The 17,680-nt window shown below is 40.2% G+C and overlaps 1 protein-coding gene across 1 annotated transcript in view; it reads left to right on the top strand.

Moving 5' to 3' along the window:
- Positions 1–17,680, top strand: part of SLC22A2 (solute carrier family 22 member 2) — a 41,952-nt gene that overhangs the window by 11,772 nt on the left and 12,500 nt on the right. The window contains exons 3-6 of the mRNA XM_044004693.1: positions 1,976–2,130; positions 5,283–5,451; positions 10,850–10,964; positions 14,937–15,043. Coding sequence (XP_043860628.1) covers positions 1,976–2,130; positions 5,283–5,451; positions 10,850–10,964; positions 14,937–15,043 — 546 coding nt within the window. The remainder of the gene's footprint in view (positions 1–1,975; positions 2,131–5,282; positions 5,452–10,849; positions 10,965–14,936; positions 15,044–17,680) is intronic.

Below are 17,680 nucleotides of genomic sequence, written 5' to 3'. Positions count from 1 at the left end.
AAACCAGAAAAGTGCTCAATAAATATTGGCTATTAGTCTTTTCTTTACTAGTAGGTTTAGAAAAGATAATCTCAGACAACTGAGTATCATTTAGTCAGTTCTTTCCCTAATTCACCTTGAGGGCTAAAACTCTGACAGACAAATGGAATGAATATACCAATAGAAAAATTCACTTGATAATCTGAAAGAATCAAGATCCACCCCCATAATATCTGAGAAGGTACAGAATCTTTGTTGGAAATGACCTCAGATTTCAACTAGTCATTCCCTTAATCTGAGCAAGAATTCCCCTGCATCTTCCCAGAAAAGTAATCATAAATCTTTGCTTGAAGGCTTCCAGGGATGAGGAATTCACGCTCCCAAGGGATGCCTTTTTGCTTTTGAATACTTTTCATTGTTAGGAAGCTCTTTTTGTGCACAGATGAAATCTGCCTTTCTCTCTTCCTACTGCGTTCATTTCTTAAGAAAGGGAGAAAATAACTATAGAAAGGCATAAGAGAAAAGTTATATTAAAAACATCACCAGCTCTTATGCATTGATTTCCTTACTTCCAAAAAGATGAGATGCTTTTCTGCAGCTTGGCAGAGGCTATTTGAGTGAATTGGATTTCTGGAAACTTCATTTTATTTTCAAATATTCCTTGGTATGTAGTAAAATATGTAGCAAAGAATGTTTCTCAAAAAAAAAAAAAAACCAACAATCAAAACTGAATGCTAGGAAATCGTAATGACCAAATCTGTCCCCAAAGGAGAAATATGAAAACATACCTCTCCCCTACTTTTTGCAGACCTGGGTACCTATGGGTATGAAACGATACAGAGTTTTGCTGAATACCCCCCTTTTTTTACTCTTTGTTATAAGCAGAGGTGTGCTGGACCCAGCTCAAAGCAGAGTGATAACTTGGAAATTGGCAAAGATACAATTCCAGCCCTGGTTTATTGTTCTATTGATTGTCTAGATTTAAGAAAGGGAAGGAGAAAATGTTAATACTGCAGATTAAACCTTTAAAATGTAGCCTATATACATCCCCCTCCCCAGAACCTGTTGTTAAATCTTTACCAGCATAACCCTGATCATGAGATTGGGGGTGAGGCAGGGAGAAAGGAGGGGAGAGGGATAAATGTAGCTGATTGAAAAAACAAAAGGCATCAACATTTTATTTTAAAAATGAAAATCATTTATTAAAGGGGGAAAAAAGACTTCATGGAGTACTGCTTGATTTGGGGAAAGAACTTGAGTCATTAGGTGAATAATCTGAGTCATATTGGTTGTTGTTCATCCTTTGTTTTTGAAGACCAGTGAACTGGATATAAGTCAGGCAGAGCTGTGCAAAATCATCAGCCTTTCTCTGTCCTCCAGAATCAAAGTCCAGTGGCAAGAAAAAGGTCAAGACAACGGGCGATGGCCCAGAATGGAGTGGGCTACTTTGGCCTTTCTAAATTAAGGTCTCGGGGCAACTAGGTTGCGCAGTGGGTAAAGCACCAGCCCTGGATTCAGGAGGACCTGAGTTCAAATCTGGCCTCAGACACTTGACACTTACTGGCTGTGTGACCCTGGATGAGTCACTTAACCCTTATTGCTCCGCCAAAAAAAATAAACAAATGAACGAATGAATGAATGGATAGATAGATAGAAAAATTAATAAATAGATAAATGAATGAATGAATGCATGGATAGATAGATAGATAGATTAGATGGATGGATGGATAGGTAGGTGATAGATAGATAGATAGATAGATAGATAGATAGATAGATAGATAGATAGATAGATAGATAGATAGATAGATAGATAGATAGATAGATAGATAGATAGATAGATTAAGGATTCATGGAAAACTCCTGAATAATTGATATTCATTCAGGAAGTCCCTTGCTTCTTTAAATCACAATTAACCTGCATCATTTCTTTGGAGTCTTTGATATTTGCTCATGATTAGCCTAATTCTACCTTCTCAATGTATCTGTTTCTTGCCAGGTTTGGTCGTAAGCAGAGCCTTCTAATTACAATTTTCATAACTGCTGTTTCGGGAGTACTCATGGCCCTTTCTCCAAGCTACACCTGGATGTTAATTTTCCGACTTATCCAAGGACTGGTCAGCAAGGCCGGGTGGTTAATAGGCTACATCCTGAGTAAGAATGCGTGTGATTACAGCTGTGGGAGTAGGGAAAAGCACGGCCTTCACAAATAAAACTTGAAAGGTGGGAGGGAGTGTGGGAAGAACCTAAAATGAAAAATGGTTGTGGGTTAACTGATCACAAAGAAAAAAAGAATGTCTAATTTCTAAATACTTGGTTTTTTTCCTACCTGGAAGAAAAATGATTTCTTCCAAGTCCTCTCAACCAACTTCTGCATTCTTTCTACAAAGAAAAAATTTCCAACACATTGAGAGGAGGTAAATGAGAGAAAAGATCATCACTCCTTAAGTTTGATAAACATCTGTCTAGTTATTAAAGCCTTTTGGAATTTTTTGTATTTGGTTTCCCAGAGTGTTACATTAATGAAGAATTTAGCCTACTGTGCCCATTCAAAGAGAAAAGAATAGGAAAACAGGAACCCCAGCTGTTATTAAACTCTGAACCAGAAAGCTATACTTGTAAATCTCTATATTTATTTGGCAGTGAGTGAAATGGAGAGAGAGTTTGCCTTGAACACTGGGAGGTGGGTTCAAGTCCCATTTCTGACAAATATTTGACTTTTGTGACCACCTAAATGAGTCATTTAACCTCTGAGTGCCCCGGACAACTCTAACACTCTAAGTTGCAGAGAAGATGCCAACCTACATTGGTAGAGGGAGTTTCTCACTTGGCACTCCTTTCACCAAAGAAATCACAGGTGCAGTTCCTTTCCCTACATTTCCCTGTATTTCTCCATATGAAATATTTTCTGATAAACTCAATTCTCTCTCAAATTACAGACAGGGAAACTGAGAACAACAAAATCCAAGACTATGTAACCAGTTCCTAGTTGTGCCAGGAATAAAAATAACATATCCAACTATGTCACCCCTAACTCTATAAACTCCAGGATCCCCTATTGCCTCCAGGATCAAATACAAAATGTTCCATTTGGCATTCAAAGCCCTTCATAACCTAACCCTCTCCTACTTTCTAGTCTTTCTGCAACTTACTTCCCCCTCATACTCTTCAACCTAGCAACACTGGCCTCCTAACTGTTCCATGAACAGAATATGCCATCCCATGCTCCTGTAACCTTCTCCCTTATCAACTGCCTGCTGACTCCCCTGGCTTCCTGTAAGTCCCAAGTAAAATCCAATCTTCTATAGGAAGACTTTCCTAAACAACCGCTCTTAATTCTCATGCCTTCTCTCTCAATTATTTCGAACTTACTGTGTATATAGTTTGCTTTGTAAAGCTCTTCAAGGGCAGGGACTGTCTTTTGCCCTTTTTTGTATCCCCAGAGTTTAGCACAGTGCTTTGCGCATAGTAGGCACATAATAAATGCATACTGACCGACTGACTAGGATTCCCCACCACCATGGAAGCTTATGGAGATGGTATATTAGACAGTCATAGACAATAAAAACTTCAGGGACAGCTAGGTGGCGAAGTGGATAAAGCACCAGCCCTGGATTCAGGAGGAACTGAGTTCAAATCTAGCCTCAGACACTTGACATTTACTAGCTGTGTGACCCTGGGCAAGTCACTTAACCCTCATTGCTCCACCAAAAAAAGAAAAGAAAGAAAAGAAAAGAAAAGAAATGAAATGAAAAACTTCATTTGGGAGATAATTAGAAGTAATTTACAAAAACACTCTAATAGTAGAATTTAATTTGGTTTGCAGATGGTTGTAACTTGAAATATGTTATAGTGACAAATCTCCAAATTAAAATTAGGTTTTTAAAAAAATTTTCTGTGGCTTAGTGAATATCTATCTGGAATATTAATTTCAGTTTTGTTTTGTTTTTTTGTTTTAAAACCACTATGTCTAATTCCTTGTGTGGTATGGAATAACATAGAGCCAGCCTTCAGTGCAAGGATTGGGTTCAAGCCCTACTATCAATTCTGGCTGTGTGACCTTGGGCAAGTCATATTGTCAGTGTCCCATCAAAGCCTGGAAGCTGTCAAGAATAAGGTTCTGACCTCATCTGAAAGGAGTTTGCTCATCCGGGAAGTTCTCTATATACCAATGAAATCAGAGGTCTTAGCCCAATCCCTACAGAAACATAAATCTGAACCCTACAGATTTAAAATATCTATTCACTTTGACATGGATTCACCTCTATGGTATTGTTGAAGGGGAGAAAAAAAGAAAAGAGTTGGGGGAGGTTTGCCAAATATAATCCTAGCAAAAGAAATCCTCCATCAATTTAAAAGAACTGCTTTTAAGTACTTATTTAGCTATAAAGTATGTATGTGCTAATTATTCTTTTTATCAGACCTGTGATTTTATTCAGGTATAAGGAACTCCCAGTGAGAAAACCCTCTACCAACACAGATGAGCATTTGCTTAGAGAATTGCATAGGGCAGAGGTATCCACTATAAGGGTCAACAGAGAGCCTTGGGAAATTTTTAATAAAATAAATAAAAATACAGTCGAACATAGATAATGTTAATATGTGGTTTTCTAAGTCAATATGTGGTAGTTGAGTGGCCCCTTATGTCTATCTGGGTTCGACACCACTGGCCTAGGGCCCTAGGGCCCTGGTTCTAAATGACTCACACAGGGACCCAATAGTCAGTTAAGTATCAGGCAGAGTGACCCAAAATGTTTTGGACTCCAAAGCCCGCTCTGTCCACTAGGCAAGGCTGTATTTTATATTAATTCTAAACTTCTTTATGTATTTAGGCACCACCTTTTTATTTTTTAGCCTAGTTCAAGAAATGCCATATATTTAAAAGTCCAAAAATTAATTTTCTTTACAAAATTTACTTTCTATATTTCACACTTATCACTAATTCTCTCTTGTCTTCTTGGAACCAGTTCATGGGAATTAGTGAAATGTTATAGTATTTAGTGGAACAGGGGTGATGAAACTGGGCAGGGGTATTCTGGTTCTATGGGGATGGACAAGTACTATAGTGGGATGCCCAGAGGCCAGAGATCTGAAGGCCCAGCTCCATCATTCCTGTCATATTAGAAAGAACCTAAACTCCAAAGAACTTTAAAGATTCAAGAGTCTCGAGTGGTCCCATAAAGCTCTTAGAAAGGGAAAAGTATAGGAGGTGATTTGGGAGTTCTAGCTGTTTCATTATTTAAAGGCACCAATGACCCTTTGTCTCAAATCACCCTGGAAACTGGTCATTTGCTTTTGTTTTCTAGTCACTGAATTTGTCGGCCTGAAGTACCGGAGGACTGTGGGAATTTGCTACCAAATGACTTTCACCGTGGGCCTCCTGATTCTGGCAGGGATTGCTTATGCCCTGCCTTCCTGGAGATGGCTGCAGCTCACGGTTTCCCTGCCCAACTTCTGCTTTTTGTTCTACTATTGGTAAGATGCTCTGGGAATAGAAAAGAAGTCATTTTCACATTTTTCTCTTATCATCTCTGGTCCTGAGCTCTGTGTCAGTAATTATGAGACTGAATTCTAAGCCTGAACTGCAGGAAACCCCATTCCATTCTAGAAGACAAAGACCATGCTGTTGGCCAATCATTTCCCTTGGGACTCTATGTTCCTTCACACAATGATTAAAGAGTTAGACATCCTAGGGCCCACATAGCCATGGTGGCCACTTTCAGGGGGACTGAAAATTGCTTCTGGCAGCAGCAGCAGCAGCTGTTGTTGTTGTTGTTTGCCCTTTATTCTCGAAGAGGACAGTGACATTGGGTGATGTCATAACTTGTAGTGAATTGGATTTGGGAGAGGGTGGGGGACTGTGCAAAGTCACCAACCTCACTCTTTCCTCCAGAGCCATCTGGATCCAGTGGCAAGATATGTAGATTAGATAGATAGATAGATAGATAGATAGATAGATAGATAGATAGATAGATAGATAGATAGATAGATAGATAGATAGATAGATAGAAAGAATAGATAAAATAGATGATAGGTTGATAGATGCTAGATAGATAGTAGATAAATACATTTATACATACATATATATACACATAAATATTCATACATACACATATATACGTATTTATGTATGTATGTATGTATGTATGTATGTATGTATGTATATATGTATGTATGTATATCAGGACGACTGGAGATGGCCCCTGATGTTAAAAGCAATCGGGGTTAAGTGATTTGCCCAGGGTCACACAGGTAGTAAGTGTCTGAGGTCAAATTTGAACTCGGGTCCTCCCAATTTCAGGGCCAGTGCTCTATCCACTGCACCACAATCACGGTTGTAAGAATTCTAGAAAGACTACCCCTTCTCCTCTTACCACTCACCTACCTCTAACATCTCTGCTTTTCCCTCTAGTATCTAGAGATTCTTAACCTGGGGTATACAGACCCCCACCCCCAAGAGATCCTTGGATAGATTTCAGGGTGTTTGTGAACTTGGATGAGAAAAAAATACACTTTCATTTCCTTTCTTCATGAATTATTTTTTTTTTTTAGGCAATTGGGGTTGTGACTTGCCCGGGGTCACACCGCTAGTAAGTGTTAAGTGTCTGAGGCCAGATTTGAACTCAGGTCCTCCTGAATCCAGGGCCAATGCTCTATCCACTGCACCACCTAGCTACCCCTCTTCATGAATTTTAAAGAAATTGTTCTGAGAAGGGATCCATAGGCCTCACCAGATTGCCAAAGGTGCCATGACACATATATAAAAGGGCATCCTCGAGGGTTATCTCTTGAGAATTTCTTAAAGAGACTCCAGGAGCATCAGATAATACTGGTTGTCTAGAGTAAGTAATGGAAGGAGATGGTAAAATTATCAGCCTAGCTCAGGTTTTTTTTTTTTTTAATGGTGTCTTGGTCCCAAAATGAGCCTTGATTTTCATAGCAGCAACTCTGCATATAGTTGCTTAACCTAAATTTTATTTTTCCATAACCATGGGACCCCAATTATGTATAAAAGAAGGCTCCTGATCATAAAAAAGTAGAAAAATCCAAACATTCTTCTCAATTAAAGAAAAATTAAGCTGGCCTCAGGAGACATGAAGAGGTAAGTTCAAATCTCACCACTGACAAATACTTCCCATTCCCCTGAGGCAATTGCCTAAGACCATAAATTGCCAATACTTATGGATCTTTATTGATAGAGGAAGTGTGTATATGCTTGCTCACCAAGGATCTTCCTGATGAAATCACAGGACTGGGGAGTAACAACTAAAAATAACAGCGAAATAAGGACATTTCCCTACATTTTCTCCACCCACATTTCACATAGGGCACCAAACATCTGGCTGGAATTTTGGTGTTACCACTAGAATTTTTTCCACACTTTGCCACCTCTGTAGTTGTCCATTTGGCATTGCTAGACCACAGATCAGTGGTGTTTCCACTGAAGCATGTTCTCATTTCAAGTAGCCTCATTTTTCTTGCTGAAGCATCTCCAGTACTTGCCTTTCTTCAATCCTGCCATCTCTACTCCATCCTTGCCACACCAACACACATCCCCATCCTTTTGGTATCTCTCTCTTTCATATACCCTGATCAGTTAATGAATCCACCCCTACCCCAGCCTCAAATGTCACCTCAAATTTACCCCCAAACACACACAGAAGATAAGATCAGAGACCTAGAGCTGAAAGGGACTTCAGAGACCATCTACTCCAGCCCTCTCATTTTACTTTTAGATAAGGAAACCCCCAAACTTTAAGGGATGTAACCAAGGTCATATTGTAGTATTTGTTATTCAGACATGTCAGACTTCACAACTCTATTTGGGGTTTTCTTAGCAAAGATCCTGGAGTGGTTTGCCATTTCCTTCTCCAGCTCATTTTGTACATGGAAATGGAGGTAAACAGGGTTAAGTGACTTGCCCAAGATCACACAGCTAGTAAGTATCTGAGGCCAGATTTGAACTCAGCTCTTTTAGACTCTAGGCCTAGTGCTATATCCACTACACCACCTAGCTGCCCACATAGTAGTAAGCATCAGAGATACCATTATGTCAGTTTTGCCCTCCATTTTCATCCTGACATACACAATCAAAATTGCTCCACAAACTATGGGAATGAAATTGTTCCAATGAATCAAGTGGTAGATAGCTGTAAGACTGTCACTCAAGTGCACGCTCTTTTGATGGTGAGCCAGTAACCTCAGTCAAGGATAGTAAACAACCCAAGAACATGATGTACTTCTGGATCCTACAGAACATTATAACGGGGGGGGGGGGGGGCGGGGGCGGCTAGGTGGCTCAGTGGATAAAGCACTGGTCCTGGATTCAGGAGGACCTGAGTTCAAATCAGGCCTCAGACACTTGACACTTAATTAGCTGTGTGACCCTGGGCAAGTCACTTAACCTTCATTGAACCACTAAAGAAAAAAAAGGGTGGGGGAGGAACATTATAACACTGAAGTGAGATGTTCTTTTGCTTCCATGGAAAGTACTCACACTTCGGGGTTACAATGCTGTGTGAGACTTCATAGACCACTAGACTTTTGCTTTTGTTTAGCATCTCTTCATACACCTCTTTTTCCTGTTTTCAACTTCTAATGCAACTCCATTGGGTTTTCAACTTTTTTTTAAAAAGCCTTCAAATATGTATATGTATTTGGGGTACCACCATGGAAAGAGCACGAGATTTTGAGTCAGAGGACATGATGATGTGGGCCTCAACTTCCTTAACTATAAAAATGAGGGAATTGGACACTCCAATATGTTTGCCAAGGAAACCTCAAATGGAGTCACAAAGAGTCAGACTTGACTGAAATGATTGAACAACAACAACAAAGTTGGGCATGTTTCTAAACATTGTTGTCCAAGGAACTGGAAGATAATGTGAGATTAGGAACTTCTGATTAAGATGTCAATGTGAGGGGCAGCTAGATGGCGCAGTGGTTAAAGCGCTGGCCCTGGATTCAGGAGTACCTGAGTTCAAATCCAGCCTCAGACACTTAACACTTACTAGCTGTGTGACCCTGGGCAAGTCACTTAACCCCCATTGCCCCGCAAAAAAAAAAAAAAAAAAAAAAAAAAAAAAAAAAAGATGTCAATGTGAAAGACCATAGAGGAGTTCAGTCCTTCCAAATATACTCTAGTAGGGTAGGTAAGGGCGATGACCCGGCAAAGCACTGGCCAAGAGATTGGAGATTATGCTAAGGAAAAAGAATAGGTTTCGAGGTAGTAGAGCATAGGGAGAGATCGAACGATAGAAGATTGCAATCAATTCTCATATGACATGCACTCAATGCTATACTGGTTGTCTTCTCTGTACACTCTCCTGCTTGTCAATGTCTTTAAACCATGCTACCTAGAACTGAGTACAATGTTCCAAGTATAGCCTGGCAAGATCCCATTAGTTTTTCTGGCTACCACATCGCATCACTCACTCATGCTGAATTTTTGGTCCACTAAAACCCCCATATCTTGTTGCAGAACCATGACTCTTCTGGCTTATTTTTGGGAAGTGGGTTTTTTCGTACCCAAGAGAAGGACTTTACATTTGCCCCCATTGAAGTTCTTATTAGAGTCAGCCCAGTGCTTATCAAGGTCCTCTTGGTTCCCATCTCTGATGTAGTTTGTCCCTCCCAGCTTTGTGTCATCTGCAAATTTGGTGAGCATACTATCCTGGCCTTTATCTAAGTCATTGATAGAAAGTTAAATAGCACAGGGCCAAGTGCAGATCACTGGGGTAATCCTCTGGAGAACTCTTACCACACTGACACTGAACCATTAAGAGCCACTCTTTGAGTCCAATCATCCAGTCAGTTCAGAATCCATCTTCAGAAATTCAATTCAATAAAACATTTATTAAGCACCTACCATGCGCATGCCAGACACCAGACACTGTACAAAATGCTGGGAATGCAAATGAGAAAAATGAAAGATAGTCCCTGCCCTCCAGGATCTTACAGTCTAATGAGGGACAGCAATATACAAAAGGAAGCTGAAGAAGAAATAGAGGCCTACCAGGAGGTCCCTAACAAGGGCACATGGGATTTCTGGATTTCAAACCAAGCAGAAATACTGATAGAAAATGAAATTACCTGGAAAGTTTTGAGCCTCCTATAAAGGGAGGCTTTGGGAGGAGTCCATTGCTCCACCCTCCAGCCCTCCAATCAAGGAGAGAGGCACTTAATGTATCTGAGAAGGTGCTGAGTATCAAAACCTGAGTCAACCTTTGAGGTGCTGAGATTTCAGGTGATTGGCTTAATCTGGGGGGAAGCATGATGTTCCTGGAGCCAATATGCTTATGCCTCTAGGTTAAAATATAAATGCCTCAAACTCTCAGTTTTGAGACCTTCTATAAATTACCCCCAAACTACCTTTCCAGATGATTCTCACAACATCTCCACTACACACACACACACACACACAATTCTTAAACTCTACATTTCAATCAAGACAAATTGATCACCAGTTTAACACTGCATCCTCTACTGTTCTGCATGCTTTTTTAAAAGTGAGACAATTGAGGTTAAGTGACTTGCCCAAGATCACACAGCTAGTAAGTGTTAAGTGTCTGAGGCCAGATTTGAACTCAGGTACTCCTAACTCCAGGGCCAGTGCTTTATCCACTGCACCATCTAGCTGCCCCTTGTTCTGCATTCTTTTAAACCATCCTCTGTGCTTGGAATACATTCTGTCTTCATCTCTACTTTTCCCAGAATCCTCATCTTCCTTCAAAGCTCAATTCAGAGGTCACTTCCTCTGACAAGAGAAATAATGGTCCTAGTTATATTAATTATTTAATTAATTAATAATTGAGGTTATATTAATTATTTTGATTTTTACCTAACAGTTCTTTTCTTTTTTAATCTACTGTAGGTGCCTTCCAGAATCTCCCAGATGGTTGATCTCTCAAAATAAAAATGCAAAAGCCATGAAAATTATAAAGCACATTGCAAGAAAAAATCAGAAATCTCTACCAACCTCTCTTCAGGTAGTTTCTGTATCTTACCTTGAGATAGGTGGGAAAGAAGATGAGAGGGAATACTTATAACTTGTGGTGGTGGTAGTTATAAACCAGGAGGCATGGAAACATAAAAAGTCTTATTATCCAATCCTCTCATTTTATACATGGGGCAGCTAAGGGGAAGTCGCCTGCTGCCAGTGAGCTAATGGGCAGATCCAAGGCCTGAACCTTGGTCACCAGGGCTCTTTCCACTATACTCCTTTGTATCTAAGATTCTTGCCATTTTTTCATTTTAGCATGAGCTCAGTTGACATAGAACAGGATATTTGGGATACTTTATGGAATGGCAAATTAAGCTAGACACGTGCTTAGATGTGAGGACCACCCACTGTCTGCCAACAAATAAATTATTTCACAGCTTTCAGTATGCCTGAGATTAATTTATGGAGGTTCAGATGAGGTCTAATGCTGGAAGAAGTATTCTAATTTCCACGTGTCTAATTAAGAGCTAGACTAGAGGACACATAATTGGGTGGACTGGTCTTCAGGCCTGATTTAATGGGAGTCCCAAGGTTAAAAAAAAAACTAGAGTCAACTCTCAGTTCAGTCAACAAGCATTTATTAAATGTTTACTATGTGCTAAGCACTGGGGGTAGAAAATAAGACAAAAGACATGGAACCTATTCTCCAGAAGCTTGTGCCCCGGGTGCTTTGTCCAGAGCCTGGCACATAGTAGGTGCTTAATAAAGGCTTACCGACTGACCTACATACTAATAGGGGAGACAACATACAAATAACTATGTATAGAGTCTGGAGATGGAAAACTGCATATGAAGAACAGAAAACACACCAATGTGGTTAGATTAGAGAGTACCTGGAGGGGGGTAAAGTGGATAGAGACAGGAAGGGCCATGAAGCATTTTAAATGACAAACAAAAGTTTTATAGAAGATCACGGAGGTAATAGAGAATTGACTGAGTGGGGAGAAATATGGTCGTGGCTACACTATAGGAAAATAGTGATAATCATAATAGTGCTTTTCATATATAATATATTATCATATACTACTTATCTACAACAGTGTATTTGTATATCACTTTGTGGTTCACGAACGCTTTACGAACATTTTCTCATTTTATCCCCATAGCAACCGAGGGAAGTCATTACTGTTTTGTTTTGTTTTGTTTTGTTTTTGGCCAGGGCTATGGGGGGTTAAGTGACTTGCCCAGGGTCACACAGCTAGTAAGTGTCAAGTGTCTGAGGCCGGATTTGAACTCAGGTACTCCTGAATCCAGGGCCGGTGCTTTATCCACTGCGCCACCTAGTTGCCCCCAGTCATTACTGTTAATATCCCCATTTTAGAAACAAGGAAACTGCCGCAAATTAGAGGTTAAGTGACTTGCAGGGTCACATCATGTGAGATAGGATCCAATCTAAGTCTTACTGACTCTATCCACCCTGCCACCTAGCTGCCACCCGAAAAACACTGCAATAACTGAATAGTAAATAGACTTGAGGTAGGGGGAACAATTTAAAAACTATTGCAATAGTCCAGGTAAGAGGCAATAAAGACTTATTATCTACTTATTCTCTGGGTAGCCCTGGGCTAGTTACTTAACTTGTCTGCCTCAGTTTCCTCAATGGTAAAATGGTGATAATAATAACACCTACCTCATAGGGTTGTTGGGAGAATCAGATGAGAGAATATTTATGAAGTGCTTAGCACGGCACATCTATTCTGCATTTCTGGGCCCACTTAAACAGAATTAAGGCAAAGGAGCTATGATTCTATCAGTATGGGGAACTCCCTCCTCTCTCCCCTCATCACATGCTATCTGTGACTTACTGAGATACATAACAGAGACTGACTTTGCCGACTTGCTCTGGTTCACACTGCTGGTACATGCCACAGGCAGGATTCAATCCTTCTGGCTCCAAATTCCAAATTCCAAGCCAAGCACTTCTCCACCATGCTACATCTTTTAAACGGAGTATACTGAAGAATTATTATTATTAAAATTAATAATTGCTAATGGTAATATTTATGTGGCATTTTGTGAGGTTTGCAAAACCCTTTACAGATATTATTTCATTTTATTCTCACAACGACCATGGGAGGGAGGTGCTATTTATTTTACAGATGAGGAAACTGAATCAGGAAGAGGTTATGGGTCAGAGGCTGGATTTGAACTCATGTCCATTCCTCAATCCATCTAGCTGCCATACAGCTTTTCTTGATGACTTTAAGGGATTCATCATGAACATCAATTATTGCCTTGTCCTAATAGCCAATTGAGGCAGACAGGTCTATTTTGCCCCCAAACCAAATGGTTTCATCCTGTATGTCTGTGTCTGCCTCTTATAGTTTGTCTCTTTCCTCACCAGATGTCAGGCTGTTGCTTCCGTACTCCTGTAAGCCTGCTTGCCTGTAACAGCTGTCCCTACTGCCCCCCACCCACCTTCACAACATCATAGATTTAGAAATTAAACAGGCCTTTCAGGGCCTCCCAAGGAGGTCCTCTCCAACATTTTACAGGGGAAGAAAACTGAATCCCATAGAGGTTTAAATAGCATTCCAGGGGCAGCTAGGTGGTATAGTGGTAAAGCACCAGCCCTGGATTCATGAGGACCTGAGTTCAAATCCGGCCTCAGACACTTGATACTTACTAGCTGTGAGACCCTAGGCAAGTCACTTAACCCTCATTGCCCTGTCCCACGCAAAAAAATTCAATTAATATCTTAAATAGCATTCCCAAGATCACTCAAGTTGTAAGGGACACAGCAGGGATGGGAACCCAAGTCCTCTGACTTCAGAGGCATTGTTTTTCCGCTATTCTCTCATTCTGAGCCCTTTCTATGCCACTGCCTCTAGTCTGTTCATTCATTTCAGTTGCATCTGACTTCATGATCCCATTTGGGGTTTTCTTAGCAGAGACACTGGAGTGGTTTGTCATTTCCTTCTCCAGCTCATTTTACAGATAAGGAAACTGAGACAAACAGGGTTAATAAGCATTAGATCAGATTTGAATTTAGTTCTTTCTAACTCCAGGCCCAGCACTATGTTCACTGTGCCACCTAGTTGCCCCAGTCTCTACCGACTGTGTGTTAAAACAAACAAACGAAACCAACCAAAGTTATTTAGTCATTTTATTCTAAAATGAAAATAAATAGGCTCTGCACGAAGATCCAAACACCACTTCTGGGAAACACTCAAGCTTTAGAGCATGGGTTTGCAACAACTTTAGCTGCTCAGAGGCCTCTAGGTTCTTGGTTATGATGAGTAGCTAACAATGTGGTTTCATGGCAAAAGTTAACTTGGAGTAACAGGAACATAGATATCTCAGTTTGAATCTTAGTTTAGGTATTTCTCAACTATGTCACGTTACTTGAACTCTCTGGTCCTCAGTGTTCTTATCTTTAAAATAGGAATAATAATATTTACACCACTTACCTCTACAGAGTTGTGTGAAGCTCTGTAGGGAGTTGTTATAATCCCCATTTATGTGTCTTCCAGAGAAGCATGATATTACAGTACATCCCATCCCACTAGATATTCAAATAGTACCTACTTTATAAGACCTCAGTCAATCAACTAGCACTTATTAAGTGCCTATATATGAGATGATACATACAAACAAGGCAACTAGGATAGAGTGCTAGGCCTGAAGTCAGGAAGACTCATCTTCTTGAGTTCAAACCTGCCCTCAGACACTACCTAGGTGTGTGACCCTGGGCAAGTCATTTAACCCCGTTTGCCTCAGTTTCCTTATCTATAAAATGAGCTGGAGAAGGAAATGGCAAACCCCTCCAGTATCTTTGCCAAGAAAACCTCAAATGGGGCCACAGAGAGTCAGACGTGACTGAAAACAACTGCACAACAATGAAATTCCTCATTTTTTCATTCAGGTCATAATGCAATTCCGTCCATGTTACTGGCCAGGGGCACTAACATCATGCATTAACCATTATGCCGTCTTCACTTATTCTTTTCATTCTCAGAGCCTTAAAGCTGATGAAGAAGCCAATGAAAAGATGAACCCTTCCTTTATTGATTTGGTCAGAACACCTCAGATAAGGAAGCATACTTTGATCTTGATGTACAACTGGTAAGAAGTACCAGGAGGCACTAGTCACATGGTTTTTATTTTTGGTGGGAAGGGGGGGATGAGGGGGAGGGAAGATAGAGTCTGGACCTGCGTTTGCATCCAGGTAGGAAATTCCTGGTGTGTGGTGGTGGTGGTAGCAGTCCTTCATTCTTTTTTCTTTTTCTTTTTTTTTTTTTTTGGTGAGGCAATTGGGGTCAAATGACTTGCCCAGGGTCACACAGCTAGTAAGTGTCAAGTGTCTGAGGCCGGATTTGAACTCAGGTACTCCTGACTCCAGGGCCGGTGCTCTATCCACTGCGCCACCTAGCTGCCCCAGCAGTCCTTCATTCTTGAAGAGGACCTTAAATGACTTAGTGGTCACATGGCCAGTAGCTGTCAGACAGAGGACTTTAACCCAGTTCTTCCTAGCTCCAAGGCCAGCTCTCCCCTGACCCTTATCTTTCATTATTCATGATTATACAGCAAAAAATCTATTCAGTCATATCCCAATTGTCCACCCTACCTGAGGGGAGCCCTGACATGGATAATTCAAAGATTAGTAATGGGCTTTAAAATACAACATGTGCTTCATTTTACAGCCCTATAATTACATCTAATTAGGACTTACTTGGGATGATTTGAAGTTATTTGCATTCCCAGAGCATATATCAAATCATTGCTATTTGCACATCATTTTCCCCTTTAAAACGTACGCTCATTGAGGGTAGGGGGCTGTTCTTTACTTTGCTTTGTGTCCTTAGCACTTGATACAGTGTCTAGGATATTGTAGGAATCACTTAACACTAGAAGTAACAGGAGTCAATTGGTTTAAAGATTTTTTTAAATTTACCCTAATTTTTCCTATCTGTGCAAATATGCTTTAGATATAAATAATCACAAGCAGATATTATCATTTTATTTTGAAATTAAAATGTTCATTCTACTATCTCTATTTTCTTTCCCTTATGGATAAAAAAAAAATGTAGTGCATCAATTTCTTCAGCTTGGTCCTTTGAGGTATTCTAAAATTCTGGTCCTTCTCCTGTTAATATATGCTTGCTAACTAAATGACTGACTGATGGCAAATGTAAGCTGTCCAAAAGGGCATAGATAGCAAGGAAAAGACATCATGAAATAAAAAAGAAAAACATCATCATGGGTGATCCATCAAATGGCTAAGTACTGACCCCATTTTCTGTTTCCATTATTTTAAAATTATACACAACTCTTTGAGGGCAGCTAGGTGGCGCAGTGGATAAAGCACCAGCCCTGGATTCAGGAGGACCTGAGTTCAAATCCGACCTCAGACACTTGACACTTACTAGCTGTGTGACCTTGGGCAAGTCATTTAACCTCCATTGCCCCACCAAAAAAAATTATACACAGCTCCTCCAAACTGTTTGTTATAGTTCATTAGTTCATTCATATTCTTTAAGGAGCATAGTAACTTTCTCAATCCACAAAACAAAGAAGCCCCCAAGAAATTAAAAAAAAACAAAACCTGACAACAACAAAAGTCCAAGTAACCCTGGCAGAATAAGATGAACAGTAACTGGCTCCCTTCACCTAACCTCACTTACCTTTTCCCCAATTCATTCTCAAAATTCACCAATAAAACCAAAGATCTCCAGAAATGTATTTTAAAGTCTCTGCCACCCCCCCCCCAGGACTTTGATAACAGAGGCTTTCTGAATGATTTCTTCCTTCCATTTCCTAACAATTATGATACAACTTCACATTTCACACGATAGATAACTAAATTATTTTAGTCTAAATATTGTAAAAGTGCCATTAGTAATATTGTGGTAAACTAGATCAAAAAGAGGAGTTAGCATTAGTCTGCGGTTGACAAGATTAGCAGAAGGAAATGACAGACATAGACACAACAATCACTGCTGGTTTCCTAAAATGCACATTTGGTAGAATTAGAAATTAATTGGTAGGGGCAGCTAGGTTATCCAGTGGATAGAGCACCGGCCCTGGAGTCAGGAGTACCTGAGTTCAAATCCAGCCTCAGACACTTAACACTTACTAGCTGTGTGACCCTGGGCAAGTCACTTAACCCCAATTGACTCACACACAAAAAAATATTGTTAAAAAAAAAAGAAATTAATTGGTAGAAATTAGTTTGGTAAAATTAAAAATTTGCTAGAATTAGCAAAATGTTCTGGGTGATCACAATCACAGACTCTTAGAATGCTAGTGCCCAAAGGGACTTTGGAGTTCATGTAATCCAGCTGCTTCATTTTGCAGAGAAGGAAACTGAGGTCCAGGACATAGAACAAGTAAGGGACCTCAGAGACAGGATTAAGACCCAAGGTATCTGACTGTGCTTTCGGTGCTCTTTCTATGACAACATGAGGAGAAGAAGAAGGGAAGGGAGAGGAAGAAGAAAAAGAAGAGAAGAGAAGGGAAGGGAGGGGTGTGGGTGGGGGTGTGGGTATGTGTATGTGTGTGTGTGTGTGTGTGTGTGTGTGTGTGTGTGTGTGTGTGTGTAAGGGGACAATTTCTCAGTCCCTTAGCAATCTGAAATGGACTCTTTCTGGGCGTTAGGACATTCCTACTGGTTTTCAGGATAGTCACAAATGAGATAATTCATGTTTAATCTGCCTTTGGGGGAAGAAAGATTTGAGGGATGGATAAAGCACTCTGTAAACT

This window comes from Dromiciops gliroides, chromosome 4 (genome assembly GCF_019393635.1).
Source record: "Dromiciops gliroides isolate mDroGli1 chromosome 4, mDroGli1.pri, whole genome shotgun sequence".
NCBI classification, from domain to species: Eukaryota; Metazoa; Chordata; class Mammalia; order Microbiotheria; family Microbiotheriidae; genus Dromiciops; species Dromiciops gliroides.
Note: the sequence above shows the minus strand (reverse complement) of the source record. Positions and strands in the feature narration are given on the sequence as shown.